Source organism: Lepisosteus oculatus, chromosome 11 (assembly GCF_040954835.1).
Source record: "Lepisosteus oculatus isolate fLepOcu1 chromosome 11, fLepOcu1.hap2, whole genome shotgun sequence".
Taxonomy (NCBI): Eukaryota; Metazoa; Chordata; class Actinopteri; order Semionotiformes; family Lepisosteidae; genus Lepisosteus; species Lepisosteus oculatus.
The window spans coordinates 41,378,366-41,400,343 of NC_090706.1; the positions used below are offsets into that span (position 1 = coordinate 41,378,366).

General features: G+C 47.2%; 2 protein-coding genes across 2 annotated transcripts; both read left to right on the forward strand.

The window, feature by feature from the left end:
* The first annotated feature begins 996 nt into the window (after positions 1–996).
* On the forward strand, positions 997–11,316 carry ube2d2 (ubiquitin-conjugating enzyme E2D 2 (UBC4/5 homolog, yeast)). Its single transcript, XM_006631956.3, has 7 exons — positions 997–1,329; positions 4,339–4,402; positions 7,398–7,429; positions 7,511–7,588; positions 7,770–7,875; positions 9,204–9,297; positions 10,464–11,316. Exons 1-7 carry the CDS (start codon positions 1,306–1,308, stop codon positions 10,507–10,509), a joined length of 444 nt encoding a protein of 147 aa, XP_006632019.1. The 5' UTR covers positions 997–1,305; the 3' UTR covers positions 10,510–11,316.
* Positions 11,317–15,544: 4,228 nt separating this feature from the next.
* LOC102692549 (CDGSH iron-sulfur domain-containing protein 1) lies at positions 15,545–18,812 on the forward strand. Its single transcript, XM_015349862.2, has 3 exons — positions 15,545–15,670; positions 16,486–16,679; positions 18,337–18,812. Exons 1-3 carry the CDS (start codon positions 15,634–15,636, stop codon positions 18,424–18,426), a joined length of 321 nt encoding a protein of 106 aa, XP_015205348.1. The 5' UTR covers positions 15,545–15,633; the 3' UTR covers positions 18,427–18,812.
* The last annotated feature ends 3,166 nt before the right edge of the window (positions 18,813–21,978 follow it).

Below are 21,978 nucleotides of genomic sequence, written 5' to 3' on the forward strand. Positions count from 1 at the left end.
GCGCTGTGACAGTCACAGGTCAAAACAGTTGATGGGGTGTTCTGTAGGAACCTGACTGCAAGCTGTAGACTTGTTGTTACCAGTCATTTCACTCTGATGAACTAAAGACTTGCACTGTTTATAATAACTCAGATGTAAAATCTGTACAAACACTTGGGGGGGCATATTTGACAGAATGGGCAACAAGATATCTTGTTCTGAACTGCAGGAAGAATTCACGACACAGTGAAACAGTGAAATCTTTGTCTCGGTGATACATCGCCACTTGCTATCGTTGTTTTTGGATGCAACATCAGTTAAGGTTATGAGGTGTTCCTTGCTCTAAAATTGAGAATCTGCAAGCTGTGTCACAGCTGGCTTTCTGTCAGGCAGCGCTGTAACGCTTTGTGTCGCCATGCACGAAGGCGCCCGGCGGACGTAGGAACCGCACTGCGAGTAACCCTCACTGATAACAGTGTTAATGGGAGCGGGCTGCGTGTCTCCTCGGCGCTACCTGCCCCTGCCCCTGCCCCTCCGGGTGCACGAGCGATCCCAGCGCGCCGCCCAGCTCCTCTTCTCGCGCGAGCCGTGCGCTCGGGCCGGCCGGGCCCCGCTGTATCCCTCCGCCCGGCCTCGCCGCTATAAACTTCCTTCCCCGCTCCGTTTTCTGCTCGCTCCTCTCACGCAGGGCAGAGGCGAGCACGGCCTCGTAGGGAACGAAGTCAATAAAAAATACACATTGACTTTTTTATCAATTGATATACTAGTCTCCCCCCCCAGTCTCCTCCTCCCTCATACACTCACACGCCACCGCACATTTCCATACCGGAACATTTACGGAGACGACTTACCGGGGGTTCATGGGCTAAAGGTGATGAAACTGTTTCCCTCTGCTCCGCCATCTTGGCTCCGGCTCGCCGTGGGCCGGGGCCGCGCCGCGCGCCCTGGCCCGGAGCCACAATGGCGGCGGTTGCGCCGCTGTGGTGTATAAAGGCCCCGGCTCCCGCCCGGCCGGGCTGCGGCGGCGGATGTGCTCGGTGGCGGAAGGGCCGCAGTACGGCGCTGCTGAGCGAGTGACGCGGTAGCTGCAGCAGGAGGAAGGACCTCGGTTCGGCTCTGTCCTGTCTTTCAGTTTCGCCTTCAGACAGACCCGCTGCCGCCCGGCCCGCCTGGCCCATAGGCGCCCCATCCTTCGGTCCCCAGACGCGTCCTTTCGTTCATCCTCCGGGGCTCAAGTCCGCTGCGGGGGGGAGCAACCGCCATTTTAATCGAGTAAAACACGTTTTCGGTGACAGCAGCAGCAGCAGGAGGAGGAGCAGCACAACAATGGCTCTGAAGAGAATTCACAAGGTGAGGGAGACGACGGGGACCCCGGGCCGACCCGGCTCCCCCGCCTGGTGCACACGAGTGGGGGGCGATGGGTTTCGGCAGAGGGCAGCCCGCGACGTGTGCGGGGCCGCCGGCGATGCGGGTCCGGGTCCGAGGCAGGGGCCCTGCGCCGCGGTGCGCACACTGTCACGCCGCCCCCCCGGGCCCGGGCGAAGGGGGGTCCGGGAGGTCGACAGGGCCCCCAGCCGCAAGGGTGTTTTGTTCGGCTTTTTCGCCTTGCCCGGGAGTCGCTTACAAAGGCGAGCGGCAGCCGGCCTGCCCGAGCCGCGGGCTGGGGTAGGGAGCTCAGCCGGCCTGGTGCGGCCGCCGTGCGGGGCAGGACGGCCGGGGGCTGGCGGGCGTGGAGAAGAACCAGGAACTGCACAGGCAGGCAGTGTTGCTGGGAAGAGCCCTTCTCCGCCTGTGTTGCACGACTCTCGGACGGCCCTTTCTGCGTGCTGCTGCCGGTCTTTCCGAAGATCAGAAGTTCTGCTGTGTTTGGGACTCCGCTCAGTGAGCAGCGAACTTGAAATCCCGTCTACAGTGTTCATACTGTTCAGCACCTTGTCAGGCGCTAGGAAGTGCGTTGTCTTCTGATTTTTTTGTTTTTTTGATCGTGTGTTGTATAGGACAGCACATCAGGCAATTCTAAATCTCTCTGGACATACAGTGGTGTTTAACCTTGTCCCCCCTCCGTCTTCTTACGTTTTGGCCCCGTTTTTATGATAAAACTGTTCACATTTGTCAAACTGCTTTTTACCAAAGTGGAGGTGGAGAGGAATTGGGATATAATCACTTTTAAAAACTGCATTGTACACCCGAGCCCCCCTTAAACGCAGTTCTAATCATCTAAGCGGTTTTAAAATGAGAAGCTTGATTAAATATGAATAATCGTGCAACTTGCAGAAAACTGCCTTTTTTTTTTTAGCCTTTTGATGTCTTTATCAGCTCTGGCCGAGTGGCCATCAGTAGCTCCATAGATGCACTGGCACTCAATGTCATTGATAGAGAGCAGCCCGAGACTTGGATTGGGACCAGTGTGGCTCAAGAAGCTTTTCCACACCATTGACCGTGGTGAAGGGGTGCAATAAGCGTTCTCTTGCTACACTATGTTCTTGACATCCAGGGGCTGTTTGTACGAGAGAAGAAATGTCTTTTTTTTAATAGCACTTGTTAATTATGTAAAAACCAGAGGAGCACGGCTCCGTTTTGGCCACGTCCCTTATGCTCCAATGCCAGTGTAGCGTCTCTTGCACGGGTGGGTTGTCACAGTGGGGTGTCACCAGGTGTGGGGACCTCCCCTGCAGGTGACGGGGTCGTGCAGAAGCACAGAGTTTCTGCCGTCGGTCTCTGCACCACCACACGCGGCCCCTGCGCTCCTGCTTTTTGACTCCAGCTGGGCCCTATCAAGCCCGGGAAGTATTTGGGTTATTTGCAGGTGAATCAAGGTGAAAATTCACCGGGGGCTTCGCACTGGATGAGAACGGCCCCCTCAGTCACCCAGATGGTCACGGCCTCTCTTTAGTCTGTTGTGTTGCGTTTCAGTCAAGCGGTTAGTGGTATTTTTGCGATTTCCAAGTTGCAGAGCTATGACATCTAGATCTGTTCATTCTCAGGGAAGCAATCTTTCAAGGTTGTTTTTGTAAAATTATTGGCACTTATTGAAGCATTAATGTGCTGCTAACACATGTTTTTCGTGATGCTTGAGCATCTTCAACTTAGGATTTCCTGCTAGAATGTTATTCTTGGGCTCCCCTTCTGCTGTTCCACACAGCTAGTGCTGTCGGTCGCGACACAAGCCTGCATCTCCGTCGCCTCCCGGAAGACGCCTCTCTGAACTGGGACCCCAGGTGATGCCAGTCCTGGAGTCTGAATAGTTGGCATTGATCTTGTGTCCCTTGACGTTTTCGTTGTTGCTACGGCTGACCGCAGCGTGTCGATCAGGAGTGGTGTTTCTTCACGTGGAAGTGGTGATCTCATCGTTGTAGGGGGTTCAACAACCATGTGTGGCCACGGGGCCAGGAAGCACAGTGGACGGGTGGACAGATACGAATTAGTAACATGTAAACTTAATGCACCTCGGAAAGGATCAGGGTGGAGGCTGGATCAGATGGGTGGACCCTTTAATCCCTATATAGTTGCTTCATTTGTGTATGTATCTGGGGCAAGTCTGTTTTCTGTAGATTTATTAAATGGTTGATTTATTCATTCCAGCTGAGCAAAAGATTTTTTGCTTCCTTATTTACGTGTTATGAGGCTTAATATCTGGTGCAGCGCTGTGGTATCGGCATGTTCTCAGGTGCTTCCGTGTTCCCAGGAAGACGGTGTAGATGTGGTTGTGGAGGAACGATGCTCTGACAGCTGCTATTGGCTTGTGGTTTGTTGGCAGGTGGCTGTGTGGAATGACACCTGCCCTCGCCACCAAAGTCCACAGCAACCACTTGTGATCTCAAGGCATCTCCTCGAGTCCTGAAGATCCATGTTTCCTCAAAACAAACCAGAATCATGACGTTCCAAACAAGTCGGGGTGAGAGTAGATGGATCAGGCAGATAACGTTTGGTTTGTTTCTAAGAGCCCAGTAAACTCACCAGTTTAATTAATCGCCACCTGTATCATTGCTCGTGTAGCGAAGAGAAAGTTGCAATGTTGTTTGACTCGGACCTTAACTGAATCACGTTTCTCGCTTTGACGCTCGGAAGTATACAAAACTGTCAAAATACTCAGTTATATCTGAGACTTGTTACAGCAACATGATTTTACAGTTTGCAGAGTCAAACTAAACTGTATTTGATGGTTCTTGTACTCTTCTGAAAAACAATTGCTGTTGGCGCATAGCTGTTTGACCATGTCTCTAGGTGGTGTTAACGTTTGGTCGTAATTCATTTACTTATCTTTTCCACTTCTGAAATTTCATATCTTTCTTCTTCCAGTCTTTTTCACTGTACCTGTAGGCATTGAATTTTTATTTGATGTTTTCCTTTTACTTCTAGGAGTTAAATGACTTGGCACGTGATCCTCCAGCACAGTGTTCAGCAGGACCTGTTGGCGATGACAGTGAGTACCTTTATTTTGAATTATGCTTTTCTGATTCTTATCAGAAAACAGTACTCTGCACTTTAGTTGTAACGTCATGTTTGAGTTATGAACTTGTATGTAAGAGTAGAATTTGTCAGTCATGCAACGATGTGCTGTCTGCTCTGAGGACCTGTTCTGCAGCTCTTGTTTGATGGGAGCTCTGCATGTGGAGCAGTATGGTATTGTGTGGTGGGCTTCTTCGCATGAGCTCCCTGCTTCAGGTCCTGCCACGACATTTCTAGTGCATTAAGGTCTGGACTTCGGCCATTCCAAAACGCAAAATTTCTTCTGCTTACACTGTTCTTTGGTAGGTTGACTTCTGTGTTTAGGGTCGTTGTCCGGCTGCAAGACCCACCTTCTGTTGAGCTTCAGTTCATGGACAGATACCCCGCATTTGCTAGTACAAACCAGAATTCACAGTTCTGTCAATGATGGCAAGCCGTCCTGGTCCCATGGCAGCAGAACAGCCCCACACCATGATACTGCCCTCACCGTGTTTCACGGCTGGGATGAGGTTCTGGTGTTCTTGTGTAGTGTTTGGTTTTCGCCAAATATACATTTCTCATTTAAGCCACAATGTTCTATTTTCAGCTCATGCATTCACAGAACATTCTTCCCGTAGTCTTCTGGCTCATCCAGCTGGTCTTGAGCAAACTTTAAAGGGGCAGCAATGTCCTTCTTGGAAAGTAGTGGCTTCCTCCTTGCTGTGCTCCCATGCACACTCTTCTTGTTCAGTGTTTGCCTGATGGTGGACTCGTGAACACTGTCGTTAGCCAGTGCAAGGGAGGCCTGCAGATCCTTAGACGTTACCTCCCGGAATATTAGACACCTTGCTCTTGGAGTGAGTTTGTTGGGCGACCACTCCTGGGGAGAGTGACAGTGATTTTCTCCACTTTTTACACTATCTGCCTGACCGTGGATTGGTGGATTAATTTGTATTAATGTAAACAGTGGCAAGCATAGCTTCTACAGACATGAAGGAAGTGTGCATCGTTGCCCAAATTATTTTCATAAGAATTCAGATGAGTCAAAAAACACAAGGGAACAGCCGTGAGAGGTTATGGTAGTAGCTGCAGACAAAATAACTGCTATAGGCTGGTGTGAAGTGATCACCCCACTGACATACACATAATCCTAAGACATTGATCAAGCGTGTTGACCACTACACCCGGGTTAAACCAGCTGAATTATATGGCAGAGCCAGAATCCGTTTAACTTTTCGGTGTGTGACCACCCATCAGTGGACACCAAACAGGAAGCCTAAACTTGATGAAGGCAGGAGTTTACAGAGGAGATGGGAAGAGGTGGTGTTTTGTGACCTGTGACCCTCATGTTTCAATCTTTCTGTGCTCACAGTGGGATACAGTAAGATTTACCGCCATGCTGTAGCCAAAGCCCATGTCTCCTATGTTCTCTGATCTACAGATGTGATTTTGCATATTTTACATTTTGTATTAATAATGATGCATCTAATTCAATTTGATACTTCCATGCAGTGTTAATTATCCACCTCTAGCCTTTGGTGACTCCCAAGGGGAACTGTTGGCAACTATAGCCATGTGCTTCTGCCTGCTCCCAAGAACTGTAAACCATGTAACCAAAACCCAGAGTACAGAATCCATAACCTAAGATGTTACAAAAATAAAAGAATGTGATACACCCACTACCTCACATCATAACCATCACCTGTGCTGTACACATACAGTATGATATATCCAGGTGGTCTCTTGTATATACAGCCAGATGTCAACTCTTTAGCCCTCAGGTTGGGGTCCTTTTCCCTAGCTTGCCCTTCTCACCGGAGTCCCACAGCCACCTCTCTGCATGGAGTGGGATTACACCTTGTAGGCGCAAACTGCCTTCCCCACCACCCCTGGGTCTGGATTCCTCGACAGCCCAGATAGTCATATAGCCTTGTCCCCTTTGTGGAAGAGAGCCCTCCCTGTCTGCTAGTTGCTAAGCTGTAGTAACTTGTATTGTATTTCTCTACAAATGTACTGTGTAAGTCAGTCACTTGAGAAAATTAAGTTTTTCATATAGTTATAGGTGTAAGTTTGTTGCCATAATGTTTGTGATGGTTCCCTTGTAAATGTACATACCCCACTGTTTGTCAAATAGATGTCTCCCTTATTAGAATTGTAATTTATCTATATGCTGCATTTCAATTGAACATGATTTTCTTTAATGTCCTCTATGTATCGTTTACATTCAGATAAAGGATACAAATGAGATCAGGCCATTCACCTCATCGATCTTATTTGGTTGCTAAATCCACAAGTGCCATTGAGAAGCTGATCTTTTTCATTTTCATTTTTACTGACTTTTGTCATTTATTGCTATATATCGCTATTGTCATTTTTAGAACCTGATGAATAACTTTAAGGTTCATGATCTGGCCGCCAGTTTTTCCCTTCAACTACAAGGGAATTAAAAGGACGTAGTGCATTCCTGTTAGAGCAGGTGTCTCCAGTTTCAAATGAGCCGCTAAACAGTGAGCAGGTTTCTAGTAAAAAAAAAAAAAGTAGTCCTTTCTAGAACGGCTTTTAACGGTTACTTCAGTGGAATTGACTTAACTCATTTTTCTTATAAATGCAGCCGCTCTTCTGTGGAACAAGTGAGTGTAGAAGTGCTGTGCTGTGGCCCTTGGTAGTGGTTAAGGTCAGGGGGGCTGTTACCAGGAAGTCTGCCAGTACTACTTCCTAGTTCTTCATGCCACAGGGATGAGGAAGCCATCACGTGCTTTTTAAGTGATTGTAATTCTTGCGGCGCACAGCAATGCAGGCTTGAGTGTAACCTGCCTGCAAGACATATCTTCGTTCCTAGGCTGGTTTTTGAAGATGCGAGCGGTTCTGAAACTGGCTGTAGTCACTGATTTGTTGGTAAAGAGGAAACCAGCAGAATCCGGCCGTGAAAGTGAATTTAGTGATTATAGTGGCGGTTCATATTTCTTACAGGTCCTTTTTGTCTCTTTCAGTGTTCCATTGGCAGGCCACAATAATGGGACCAGTAAGTAATTCAGTTATTCAGTACAGTTTGAAGAGTGAAGCAACGTCTTTGTGTCGTCTCAATAATGTTTGTCTTTGACAGAATGACAGTCCTTACCAGGGTGGTGTGTTCTTCTTGACAATTCATTTCCCAACAGATTACCCATTCAAACCACCAAAGGTGAGTTTATTTTTAGTGCTGTCTCAGTTGAATGTTTTAATTGTGTAGGTTATTGTATATAGTGATGGTTTCACTGATACACTGAAGTAAGCCTGTTTAGAACTAGCACTAATAGATTTGTTTCAGACTTGCTTTTAATTTCCTAAATGTTTTTATTTTTTCTCCTTTGGTTGACCTTTAGGTTGCATTTACAACAAGAATCTACCACCCAAACATCAACAGCAATGGCAGCATCTGCCTCGATATCCTACGATCACAGTGGTCGCCAGCGCTAACTATTTCAAAAGGTAGGGTAGTATGTTGCACACGACTGCTGACACTGCATTTTCACCCTAGTTGCACAAAGCAAGTAATTCTTGCGGTTTTCACGGGGCAAGGAGTAGAGGTAACAGGATGAGTTACAGCTTCTCAGTGGTGCTTGTGCACTAAATCAGTTTATAGTGCCCACATGGTCAGCTGGGCTCTGTTCCATGGGTCTCTGCATGACCTGAAGCGCTCAGCCTGTGAGCTGAGATCTCCTCGACAGAAATGGTAAAGGCTGTGAGGCAGTATAGCCATTGCTCCTCCAGCCCCACTGGCTTCGTTTAGTATCGCAGATGGCTGCGTTTCCTCTTGCACGCAGTGCTAGGGAGGCAGAAACGGTTCAGGTGACGTCAACTGCGTCCCGCGACGGAACCGGATGGAGTGCGAAGTGAAAGAGAGATGTACCTGGTTAGGATTTTTATTTTCCTTGAGGTGGCTCGGTCAGCCTTTCCCCCCCCCCCCCCCCCCCCCCGTAAACGGAAGAACGACTTTGGAATAATTTTTTTTTTTTCAGGTGGATGAAACTTTTTAAACGACCAGGTAATTTTAAAATGGGTTAAGACTTGCATTATGTGACACGAGTAAAGAACACTTCCTTTAGTGACCACGAGCCAAGGAATAAAGCTCGCTTCATGAAAACATCTGAGGGTGAGGGTGCTGTACTTTTTTTTGAAAGCAGCTTTTCGGCTTTTGTGAATCAGACTGGCCATTAGCTCAAAGCACAAGGGATCATACAATCCTGTCCAACTACTCAACACCCAGGGCTGCTGTGTTTCATTCTTTTGTTCCTGTGACTTCAGACGAACTGCCTGGCTGCTCCCTCCACATCATGGCTATATAATGCGGAGAGGCTCGAAGAAACAGTCACTTGCAAAGAGTTTAAACTTCTTTGATAACATCGGCCGTGAATTTGCTTTCTCTGCATTATTGTACCTTTCTATTTAATGAATTACAAATGCTGTTTATCTTTACTAACAGTTTGCTGTGAGGTTATGCCTCCTGTAAAAATATTAAAGGCTTCATTTAGAGGACTGTAAACATTGGGACTTGGCTTTTTTTCCTCTGTGCAATGAGCAGGAAAACAAGTTTCAAATTGAAATTAATTTAAACGGACGTGCTAGACTTGAAGGAAAAGGCTTTTTGCTTGATTTAATACTACAGACACATAGCAATATTCTTGTAGTGTTTAGAAGAATGATGTTAAATTTAAAGGTGCCAGTAGGTTTTGATGGCTGTATCCATTTTCAAGCAGCATGTTTTTGGAGGAATCCTTAATAGGTTGTTGGTTGAATAATTGTATCTTCTTCTCCAGTTCTCCTGTCGATCTGTTCACTGTTATGTGATCCCAATCCAGATGATCCCTTAGTGCCAGAGATTGCACGCATCTACAAAACAGACAGGGAAAAGTGAGTACACTAGCTGGCATGCTGTCATGTCGTCCGTTTGCATTATTTATATGGTTTTTAATAATTTGACCAACATATTGTACGTAGAAGAAGCTTGGTTTCTGTATTTTCTTTTAAATGCAGTCCTTACTTAAAACTATTTCCATCCTTGCCCTTCAACAGATTTTGCCAAAAAATATTTTCTCCTCTCTATGATACCACAGGAGACTGCTTAAAGGTGGAAAGAATGTTTTTTCCGAAATTACACAGCTGTAAAGACAGTCATTGATTGTTTCTAAATGCCTTTTTTTGTATTGCAAATAAGCAGAACACTTTATTGTATAAACTACTGCCTGATTTATCTGCATAAAAACATCTGCTTCTTTTATATACAATCGTCATGGTCCCAACACTTTAAAACAAAAGGTTGACACCAATATTTAAAACGGTCTCCCAAATTATTAAAGATGTACTTTGTACTTTTTTCCCCTTGGAATAGCGATAAATACAAGACCTGCCGTGAGAGTCGTGGTCACAGTGAAGTGGTTTGCTACACGTGTATTGATGTTCAGGGATATTGGACTTTCTGTGGTGAAGCCCAAGCCGTCGAGCTGTTCTGTTCTCTGCAGCTCACATGCTGCCCCCGCGTTCAGGTGCTGTGGGCTTGGTTCTTGTTCCTCCTCCAGTGCGTGGAGGAAGCTGAAAACGGGTCGGCTAGCAGGGTGCTTTTCTACCGTACCACTACCCCAAGAAACTCCTGATGCTTTAACACAAATTGGAAATGGAAGACTTTACAGTGGATTGCAATCATTTCCCCACTATCGGAAGAGAAATTGCAGTAGACGTGCATAAACTGACAATCCGCGCCTTTGTGAATTGGCTGCCGCTAGTGTCTAATGTGGTCAACAATATAACCTTCGTAACCATTTCTGAATTTTTATGGAACGTTTGTGGTTGATTTCCTTGTGAAGTACTAACGAGTGATGCGAGAGTCCTCTGTATGCTGGATGCTCGTTGCCGTATGATTGCAATGGGTGAACTCGGCACCCTTTTCAGTGCTTATGTAGGATCTGAAATTCCAGTGGCACAAAACAGGAGCCAGGTTTCCTTGCATTACTTTATTGGGACCGATGCATTTTTTTCCTCCATTAATAGTAAATAAACTGAAATTTCTTCCTCTTTTTCAGGTACAACAGAATAGCTCGGGAATGGACACAAAAGTATGCAATGTAGTTCCGGAGGATTGTGGACACACCTCTACGTGTATGGCTAGGGGAGCTTTGGAAGAAAAAATCTTGGTTTCCATTTGACTGCTTTCTATAAGCCCATGCCTCATCTTCCCCTGTGCACATGTTTACCTGACCCAGCAGTGCTGCGTTGTGTTGTACATATTTGAAACAGCGATCTTAGAAATACTGTGCTCCCTGTATCTTGCTATTTTTCAAAAATGACATTTTTAACACGAAAACGTGTTAAGGGCCAGTTGTTCAATCATAACGTTTATGAATCTAAAAGCGTTCCTTGCCGTTTTAAACTGGGTTAGTCTGAAAATTTGAGGGGTTTTTGTTTCCCTGTGCTTCCAGGCAATATTTACAGTAGTAATCAGTTAGTGGGGGCAAATGTATTTTTGTATAAATTTCTTAGGAATTCTTTTAAACTCATAAGAGGTTATGAATAGAAGAATAAGGTCTTTGGCTTGTTTTTGTACTACTGGTAAATTCTGAAGGACTTTTTTTCATTGTTTTTGCATTGTCATGACCAAGAACCATACCCACATCCATTACAAACTAGAATTTTGGACCAGTTATATAAACAAGTTATTAGTTTAAGTATTTTCCCTAAACCCTTTAATTTGCATTTGGCTTTTGTTTAATAAGAAGCTAATGGCTCCAGTTACTCATAATGGCTACATTTCTGGATGTAAAGGGTATGAATTCCTATACAAAAATACAACTTCTGTATATTTAATTACCTGAAAGCTCTTTGAGCTTGTGTGTTTAATTATGATTAAACTGTGTAATAAAACTGATTACTAAAGTCTTTATGTTTGGATTTAAGAATCACTGGGATAACTGCTGACTTTTAATTTTTTAGCAGTCTTGTGTTAAACTGAATGTGTAGTTTTCACATTTTGTGTAGATTTACTGGAAGTGTATGATATTCTAAGGGGGGTAATACAGTTTTAAAGTATTACTAAATTTTTATTTAGTAGTGAAAGTCTTGAGCAGATTTTTCTAACAGATCACACATCGCTTGGAAAACACTGAGGGTTATCACTACAGTGGTTTTCAAGACAGTGCAAAAGTAGTCGTGACCGTTGGACACATTGAAATATTTAGGATGTGGTAGTTGCCACGTGTTGCCAAATATTTTCTAAGTATCTTGAGGGGAACAAAATAGTCACTTAAGGGGAAAGACAAATCTTTGAAATACTAGTTTTCAGTTTATTACCTGTACATGAAGTAACTTTCAGCAGGAGTAAATCTTTTCTGAATTACCCATCTAGGAGTAAATGGTCACATGTGAAAGAACACCTTTACATGATAGAGTGTGTACCCAAGTAAAGTTAGTGACTGATACTGACTTACTCATGGCAGCAACATTCTTGCGAAGTACTTAGTAGTTCATTGATCCAAGGGTCTGACCTGCCAGTTTTGTGAAAGAAGCCAGAGTATCGGCTTCAACAATGTGGCTGGGCAGATTGTTCCCTACTCCTGTAACCCTGTCTATGGAAACAAGGTGGTGTTGGGAGGGATTAGCTGAGAGTAGTATGTACTTGCATCTTCTTGGCAACTTAGTGCACAAGTGTGTTTTTGTTTCCCCATAGGTAATGGGAGCTGGGAAACTGCCCCCTTCCTCATATGCATCACCTTCCCGGTAGGTGTCAGGTTGTGCTAGCTGTCCGAGAAGTGTAAAAATTTGGTAGAGTCGGGAAAAGGTGCCGTGTCGGATATCAGATGGCCAGTACTGTGTTGCATTGTTGCATTTCAAGAGGAGCGGAGTCAGGGGTTTTGTCTGTGCACCACGGTGTGGAGAAGGTGTGGTGGCTCTTGCCGATATCGGAGTAGGTTCCTGCATAGTTGCAGGTGACTCTGGGATTCAGGATTGACCCTCATGCCCTTGGCCCCCGAAACCAAGGGGACAGGCATCACGTAAGCTTTGCTTCAACTGCTTCCACTTCATCCAGGTGGGGCTGCACATTGGTGGTGGTGGTGGAGGGGAGTCCCCATTACCTCTAAAGGGCCTTGAGTGGAGTGTCCAGAAAAGTGCTATATAAGTGTAAGAAATTATTTACTAGATGGTCACTGTTGGCAGTGGGGCATCCGGTGTCTTCTGATGTCGAGTTGTCGAACATTGTGCGCTGTTTTCAGAGTCTGTCAGTTCTCGGGAGCTTCCAGCCCAGCAAGACTTCCTCAAAAGCTCCGTGTCTTTCTGTAGTGAGCAGTCCCGGGCTGCTGTGCACACGTAATCTCCTGTCTCGTCTGTTTTCATTTGTGAAGTCGCTGTAGCATGAAACTCTGTCTACCAGTTTAAGCTCGGTGTCTGTGTGAAAGGTGGGGTTATTTTTAAATGTCTTCAGTTTTTTTTTTTCCTGTGCACTTACTAGACTGAAATTGTCATTTTTTTTCTGTTCAGGTGTACAGTGCAGAGTGACAGTGGTAGTGGCTTATAGATAAGTTACTTCCAGGAGAACATATCAAAGCTCAGCTGCCAAACCTGTGTGAGGAGAACTTTGTTCCTTGGATTTCTTTAGCTCAATTTAACTACTTAACTGTTTTTTCCTTAGAGAGTCTATTATAGAGATCAATAAACCCTAGTCCACAACCTGGCAAGCCCCTTGGTTACAACAGGTTTAACTGAGAATCCAAAAGGCTGTCGTTCTTCTGGGCCTGTCCCACCCCAACATGCAGAGTTCAGATTGGCTTTTCTTAGCATTTAAAATGAAACGACAGTAGATGTGCTTCCCTCATTTCTGCTGATGCGTGATAACAGGAAGGCCTGTGGAGATGAGCTATTCTGATTATCAAAAGGTCACTCTGTATCTTTCACCGGTTTATAGCAAGATCACAACTTTCCCGCAAGGCTGAACATCATGGGAAATATTTTACATTTTTCTGGTGTTTTTCTCATACTACGTCCCTGCAAATGTAGCGAATTCTGTCTGTTTAAAATGGTAAGTCTTCTAATTAAGAAGGCAGGATGCTTCTCGTTGAACATGTGAGCCACTGAGTGTTTCAGTTCCTCTAACTGGAGTTCACAGGTGATGCTGATCTCTAGTCACAGAGCCTGTTTAACCTGTTGCAGTCCTGCAGCTGCCTGTTGATTATGGATTTTGCCCTTTTTATTCAATGACTTGCATTTTTCTGTAGCAATAGGATTAAGGCATGTCGTTCGAAGGTATAATGAGCAGTACCACACCTTGGATTTGAACCCACACCTTTTCAATTAAGTACAGAGCCTGTAACCACTGTGCCAGACTTGGTGTGTGTATGTTAATTGTTTGCTAGCTGCTGAACAAAATTTCCCAGCAGTCTACTTTTCAAAATCAAGAGAGATGCTGTGTACAATGGTAACTGCAGTATTTTAAACTGATACCTAATAATGATTCCCCCTACACTATAGCTAGAGAACTTCTCACTTTTTACTAAATTGAGATACAGTAAGGACATCTTAAAATGGAGGCATGGCCTAAAATAAGTACATTCAGTACCTAGTTGTCTCTCTTAAGAATGAGTACAGAAAACATTCTTTCCATTTTTACTGTGAGGCACGTCAGTAAAGGCCTTTACTGTGAGGCCTTAAGGGTACTCCATGAAGATAACACCCCTTTCTGCGTAGGTTTATACATCTCGCTTCACTACTGCGATAGTAGGCTGCAGTTGCTGAATGTGTAAATGCCTCCATACCCGACTGCTGCAGCTACCGAGAGGTGCGAGCAAGGCGGCGAGCGTCACTTCCGCCACGGGTTCTGCGGGCTGAGCGCGGGCACTGGACCAGAGCGCTCGTGATCGTTGGGTACGGGAGGGTGTTGTGTGAATGGGCCAGTCACTCACAGTGCGTTTATTCCAGATCACCACCGGCTCACTGCGCTGTTTCTCAGACGACTGAAGAGAGAAGAATGATCTGATGGGGTCTCCGCTGTCACATTAGGGCATGTTTGACTCCAGCTGAGTTATCAATCACAGGATAATCAATTTCAGTTTATTTAGGGTGTATTTTTAAAATTTGCTTTAAGCTCTCTGAACGTGGAAATAAACTTGCAGTTGTTATCCTGCCTGTACCAGTGTGTGAGTTTCAGGTGTGCTGCGTGTTACAAACCCAATGGGAAGGACCTCTGCCAAATGAACAGTCTCTGTGGGAATACCTGTTCCAGTTCATCAATAACTGATCACCCTGGACTAGCTGTAGAGTGAGAAATACGGGAGAGGCATTGTGGAGTTCTGTATGCTGAAGTGGCTGGAAACACTGGCCTTAAACTGGATATTTCTGAAACTCGGGACTGAATGCAGAAGAAAGCTGGACTATATGAATCAAGTAGTTAAATTAAAGGCTTTAATTAGGGCTGACGAGACGGAGCTCGCCTGGAATGAAAACCAGCAGACTGACAGTGTGACGACCACACCTCAGGTGCTCAAAGCCTCCGTCTGCCGTACTTTGCATAGAGTTGACTTTTCAACTGAACCGTTATCTAGCCCGGACTGCTGAACTAGACCATCTCGTTCCGTAAATGTGTTGGCCAATGTCCACGTAGAAATATAAGATCCACATCCAGCGGAATGTTTTTTCTGAGATCTAATTTAAAAATCGCTTTTATGTGCATGATCGTGGCTGTGTATTCCACCGTGTACATAGATCGTTACTGTTGAAAGGGCGCTAACCTTACGTGCATGTTCAATAAATGGAAGGAATTTTTGTAGGCTGTAGTTGTCATTTCTGTGTATGCTTACCTTCACGTATTGTCCCAATGAAGCTCTATTTAACAGCAGCTGTGACTTTTAAGTTACGTTTTTCTTATAAAAGCTTTAAAATTAATTTCAGGCGTGTATGACGGAGGAGGTGATATTTCACAATCTCAAAGTGAACAGCTGTGCTCCAGCAGTGTTCTCCGTTCCTGTTGTCAACGTGACACCTCCTCCCCCCCCGTTAAAGGCCATGACGTCACCCGGGGGCTCCCTTTCCCGAACCTGCAGCAGGCCGGCCGCACAGGTGCGTGAGGCACGAGGGGGCGCGGCGTGACGGCTGACGTCACAGGCGCCTGCGCAGGCCGGACGGGGCGCCACACGCTCGCGGGGCGGGGGGAGACGGGGTCGCGAGAGCTGTGACCTTGCTGCGGCTGCTGCAGCGCTGGAGCGCGAGATGACATCGCCGTTCACGGGACTGGCGGCTCACAGAGGTAACCGCGCGCTGAATGCACAGCCTTACTGCAGGACCGCGGCAGGATAATGATGTTTAGGGCAGAAATAAGAATAAACTCGACCGCATTGCAGACGATTAGGACGCGAAGGAACATGACGGCGCGCTTCCATCAGTTAAGGTGTAGCTACAGGCTCTCCCCCGCTGACTGAGCTCCGTCCGTGAGTTCGGTACTAAATGTCGCTCCAGGTTCAGTCTTTCATGCAGTTTTTATGCCCCTGGTGAGTGAACCTGCTTTCCCGTTGAGTAAGTGACCAGAGTCCCTTGGTTTGTTGCGGCTGGGGGCCGTGGTCCAGCAGCGCTGGACAGGGTCCACCCCGGTCGCCATGGCCGCTGCCCCGTCACATGACCGGCCGACAGCCAGCCGGGGAGCCCCGTCTGCTGGCGCCTGCAGACCAGAACACGCAGGTCGGCGTACTGTGTTGACACCAGAGGCACAGACCGCATTTACAGGATCCTGAAGGCAAGCGGGGGATTTCATAAAGCCGTGAAATTGAAATGTACGTGTTCTAGTTAATATTTCTGTGAAAAACGTGAACCATTTCCAACAACCTGCCCCCTAGGCCGTAGTACAACAACGTCGAAATATTTTCGAAGTTGTAACCTTGTTTTAGGAGCAGTGTGGCTGCCTCCTCTGAAGATGCATTTTGAATGTGGTGGCACAGTGCGCATCTTTGTCATTTCCAGGCGTGATTACTGTCCGTGCACAGCCTGCACAGACGTGTTCTGAACCAGCTGCAGTTCCAGGTCTTAACTGGATTTAAAATTTTAATGCCGACCTGTCTGATATTGCAGCCCACCTGGCCACAGTGACTGTGGCCGCTGTGTTGGGAGGGTACCTGATCTACAAGCACATCTACAGCCGGTCTTCCAAGAAGAGCAAAGTGAACCTCGATATCAGTAAAGACAGCCCCAAAGTCGTCCACTGTTTCGACATCGAAGACCTCGGGTCGAAAGCCGTGTACTGCAGGTGCTGGAGATCCAAAAAGGTATCCGTCCGCCTTCCGTCTTCTCTCTGCTTTATGCGGTTCAGGGTCGCGGGGAAGCAGGAGTCTGTCCCAGCAAACCGCTGGTCCGGCCTGGACAGGACGCCATCAGGCAACAGGGCTGCATTTCCCAGAAGACAGTTAACCTGCCCAATTCATTACATTAACCCAGTTAAATTGGGACTGAAGGAGGAAACCCACATGTAACCTAGAAACTCCACACAGACAGCGCCCCAGGTCCGGAACTGAACCTGGAGCCCCAGCGCCTCTCACGACTGTGCCACCTCGAAAGGGAATCCGTTTGTTTTGTTGCGTTCGCCCTGGCAGGGCTGGTGTTCCCCCTGGCTAAAAAAAACAAACTCAAAACTCAGATCAGGCGTACTCATGTCGGTCTGATTGCAGGTAAAGTTAGAGGTCAGGTCCGGTGGCTGCCAGGGTGCCGGTCGTGTCCAGTGGGAGGTGCCCAGTGCCCGCTGTGTCCACCGCTGGTGTGGCCACAGGTTTTGAACCGGACTGCAGTGGGGGCCGTGCGCCGCCAGGCCCTGGGGGGATGTGACTCCGGCTGCGGTCCGGCGGGACAGGAGCTCGGGTCAGGCAGGACACCCCGCCCTTCTCCCTGTGGCCCCAGCCCGGCGCCCTTGGGGGGCCGCCACACAGGGGCGCCTCCTCCTGTGTTTGAACTTTTAGGGCTGTTCCAAAATCTGAACTATAAAATGTTAATGTCCTGTGAGAAGGTGGCATTGAACACGCACACATGGCCTCAGGGCGCGCGTCTTTAAAATCACTGATTCTGATGCCCTTCCATGGGAAGGAGCTTGTGTGACTCTGAGCTTGTTTTAATTTCCCACTCCGTTGTGACTGTGATGTTCTTCACTGCATCTGAGGTGGCGGGGGAAGGAGTAGGTTTCCACAGGAGCTGAATTCTGAGCTTCATTAACGCGATCTAATTTGAACACCGCTGGAACCCAGCTCCCCGCCGCGACGCCAGTCTTTCAGCAGTGGTGGGAGAGTGGCACATGAGTCATTAGAGCCCTCAAAATAGACTGGTATGACTTCGCCCCTTGTCTGACTTTACCATTTTCACACACTCATATATGTGAACAAAAGCAAAAACTGACAACTAAATGGACAAAACTGAATATCTCTAACTGTGCCGCTGCTCTGTAGCTTCAGTAGTGTTTCCAAGAGCCTAGTTTTGGATTTTATGTAATATTGTTCTTATTCTTCAGTTAACATATGCATATATCATTAGCAGTGACTGTAGAGCAGCAGATGAAACCCCTAGAGAGCTGTAAACAGTTCTAGTCCAGGTGATCACCCGGTGGGCGATGTGATCGGGTCTGTTCCAGCAAGAGGAGGGAAGGCGGGCCCCGGGGCCCCAGGCCACAGACTCGGCACAGGGGAAACTGCAGAAACAGACCTGCCTGTCAGCTGCTACCGAGAACCGGAGTGTTGTGTGGAAGAGACGTGCTTGTGAAACGTGAACAATTTCACCAGACTCTCAGTTGAATGTGTTGGGGCCGAAGGGGGCCGAAGGGGGCGGAAGGCTCGAGGGAGACGGCCACAGCGCCTCGTTGCTCGCAGTCGAGCTGCGCTCCCTGGCCCGAGCCCGCCCGCCGGGACTGACCCCAACCCTAACCCTGTCCCCCTTACCTTCCAGTTCCCCTACTGCGACGGGGCTCACGCCAAGCACAACGAGGAGACGGGGGACAACGTGGGGCCCTTGATCGTCAAGAAGAGAGACGCCTGACTGGCCAGCGTGGCGCGCGGGAACGACGGCAGAGCGATCTGCGCTGCAGTGAGCCGAGGAGGACTGCCTTGATCTGCGGTCCTTACTTTGCCGATGCTGGCGAACGTCTGCTGTCGTTGTGGGTGAAGAATCGATATGAGAGAATGTGAATGTGCAGCATCAGGGCCCGCTCCTGCTCTGTCAAGTGCCTTGCTGCTGTGACTGCGTGAGGCAGTAGCTCTGTCTCTCTCATTCCGTCCTTACAGCAGAGCAGTGCGGAGCACCCTGTTCGTTTTCTTAGTTGACAACTGTGCGAGGCATGTTCCTCCTTGCGGCCAGTTTTAACGGTTCCTGATTGAATTTGTGTGTTTTTGAAAATGTTTTCTGAATAAACACATTCTAAAGCATGCAGGGTAAGCATACTGTCAACACCAGAACGTTAGAGGGGTACAATCAAGAAGAGCTTGTTCCAGACAATAATAATAATTGCTTACACTTATATAGTGCTTTTCTAGACACTCCACTTAAAGCACTTTACAGGTAAGGGGGATCCCCTCCACCAGCACCAGTGTGCAGCCCCACCTGGATGATGCGTCTGCAGCCAGAGTGCGCCAGAGCTATCGCCACACACCAGCTAACACTGAATCCCCCTCTGCTTTGAAATCGTGTCTTAAAACCTGTTTTCTCTGGCATGTGAGTGTTACAGCAGTTTCCAAACAGGAGGGAAGAGACGTTCCTGTGCTTGGATAAAGGTGTATTTTGTTGGACATTTTAGGAGACGCTTCCACAGATGCCATTAGGCTTTCTTCCTGCTTCCTGACTGGCACGTTCCACAGGGAATAGACGTAAAATAATTAGTCTGTTTTTTTTTCCAAAAGGCAGTGCGAAAGCAGCAATTGGTGTAAGGTGACTAGATTCTGAGTTAAAGATAAGTTGCCTCTATTACTGTAACTACAACAGCAATTATAATAATAATTGCTCACACTTATATAGCGCTTTTCTGGACACTCCACCCAAAGCGCTTTACAGGTAACAGGGATCCCCTCCATCACCACCAGTGTGCAGCCCCACCTGGATGATGCGCCAGTCTGCTCCCAACCCACCAGCTCTCAGTGGTGGGGAGAGCAGAGTGATTAGGCCAGCTCAGAGGTGGGAATTATTAGGAGGTCAAGATTGTTAAAGGCCAGGGGGAATTTTGCCCAGGACACCTCAAGAATGTCCCTGAGATTTTTAATGACCACAGAGAGTCAGGACCTCGGTTTTATGTCTCATCCAAAGGACGGTGCCTTTTTTACAGTGAGGTGTCCCTGTCACTATACTGGGGCATTACGACCCACACAGACCACAGGGCCCCCTGCTGGCCCCACTAACACCACCTCCAGCAGTAGTCTCAGATTTCCAAGGAGTCTCCCGTCCAGGTACTGGCCCGGCTCACACCTACTGGGCTTCAGTGGGCTGCCAGCTGGGAGCTGCAGGGTGATGTAGCTGCTGACTGTAACGCTGAAAGAGTGGTCCTGTGAAATGCCCCCAGGAACCTGACTGTGTGGGACTGGGGTGTACCGAAACGGCCTGTTCCTCTGGCCCCTCGTCTCCCTGGGCTGCCAGTTAGAGCCCTGCAACACTGGAAACTTCGGGCTGGAAACTATGTTCAAAGCTGTGCTGGGGAAGTCCAGAACTTTCATCTGCACTTGCCACTGAAGTCAAGTGTTACGTCGAGATTCTGTGTGGTGTAATGCTTGGTTCTGAAGGGGTGGTAGCCCAATCTTACCACGGCAATAAGTATGTACCTATTATTATTAATGTGTGTCATTAAATTATTGCTGTAGGAAATCTCTAACGTGCGTCCGCTAGGCCTCCCCAATGGTGCTTCTCTCTGTTGAATTCCCTCCGCAGTGACGACAGCACCATGAATACTCTTCTGTCCTTCAGAACGGAGTGCTGCTGTTTCATGTCTGGCCACTAGGGGCTGCAAGAGGCCTGCATGAGCCCCTCAGCCTTACCTGCCTGTGCAGATTCTGCGTCATGTGGAATGCAGATCAATATCGACGATCGCACTCTTGGATTACAGTTAAATGCAACAATATACAACAATACATACACACATCTCCCTCTGCTCATAATATCTCAACTATCAAGCTAACTGTACAACTAACCTCATCACTATTGGATAGAAGCTTTTTATAATAAATTGACGATTAAGAGAATATCTATTAATATAATGTTAATAATGATAATGTTTCTTTATTAGCCCTTTACAATTTCTTGCATTAGGAATTCGTCTTTTCACATACCCCAGCTTTTCTCCATGAGACACACAGAGACAGGGAGAGAAGCCTGATGTCAGAGCGCAGGGTTGGCTATTGTACAGCGCCCCTAGAGCAGTTGGGGTTAAGGGCCTTGCTCAGGGGCCCAACGGAGTGTGGTGAGCGTTCTGGCACACTATGGCTGCCGTCGCATCATCCAGTGGGGCTGCACATTGGTGGTGGTGGAGGGGATCCCCATTACCTGTAAAGCGCTTTGAGTGGAGTGTCCAGAAAAGCGCTATATAAGTGTAGGCAATTATTATTATTATTATTATAAAAATATATATTTTCACCAAGTTGGCACACTAGACAGCGGTGAGCAGCACGTTCTTTATTTGACCACCAGATGGAGCTCTTCTTCCCCGTTACGTCCACCGTCCGTGAAAAGCTTATCGTCAATTTGAACGCCGCTTTGAGCTGAGGCTCTCGGCGTGAGTGAACTGTGGTTTATGTGGACTGCAATCCTCATAATCTTAGAAAGGGATCTGGGTTCTCCTGTCGTTCCTCGGAGATCATCCAGGGAAAGGCCTTTACTTTACACGTGCGTCAAATCATCACGGTTACTACGTCTGGCAGTCTGCAGTTCGGTAAATTACAATACCTCTTGCACAAGTAACATCTTTTTGTTTTAAAAGAAAATACTTTTTTTATGAACAACAGTGAGAAAAACATGGAGCCTGCCGAATGAAACGAAGGGTCTTTGTTCTGAGGTTTTTGCGGGCAGGGTCCCTGTGCAGAGCACATCGCTTTGTGGATTCTCAACCCCTTTATTTAAAAAAAAAACCATCGGTGTTACTATCCTCTTATGAAGAATAGGTTGATTTCCAGTGAGGTTCTGCCAATAACCCAGAACACAAATATTGAAATTCAGGCCCGACGCAGCAAATCTCATCCCATTAGCACTATTAATGAGACCATTAACGCTTCTTACTGTGTGCGTGAAATGTATCTTAGCAAAAAAAGTGATCGCAATCTGTGATGCATTTTTCCTATTCGCATGATGTATGTTAAAACACACTACTGTATTGCTTCTGTGCAGGAGAAGGTCTGAAAGCCAACAGAAGGCGGGGCTGCTGTGCGCCTCGCCCGGCTCCGGGCAGGGACGGCGTGTTTGTGACCCTTCAATCTGAAGGAAGACTCGCAGGCGGCTTTCTCATTGCCCTTTATTGATGACTTTTTTCCACAGTATTTTCCACAGTATCTGTTTTAATAAAACAGTACACACTCGGAAATACCAAGGAGTAAGCACCAATGGTCAGCCATCATTATA

Bases quoted from the DNA above. Each gene is read 5' to 3' on its own strand.
- ube2d2 (XM_006631956.3), top strand. From the start codon at position 1,306: ATGGCTCTGAAGAGAATTCACAAG. The intron at 1,330-4,338 runs GTGAGGGAGACG...TTTTACTTCTAG, and splicing joins CTCTGAAGAGAATTCACAAG to GAGTTAAATGACTTGGCACG. The intron at 7,430-7,510 runs GTAAGTAATTCA...TGTCTTTGACAG, and splicing joins AGGCCACAATAATGGGACCA to AATGACAGTCCTTACCAGGG.
- LOC102692549 (XM_015349862.2), top strand. From the start codon at position 15,634: ATGACATCGCCGTTCACGGGACTGGCGGCTCACAGAG. The intron at 15,671-16,485 runs GTAACCGCGCGC...CTGATATTGCAG, and splicing joins GGGACTGGCGGCTCACAGAG to CCCACCTGGCCACAGTGACT. The intron at 16,680-18,336 runs GTATCCGTCCGC...CTTACCTTCCAG, and splicing joins GGTGCTGGAGATCCAAAAAG to TTCCCCTACTGCGACGGGGC.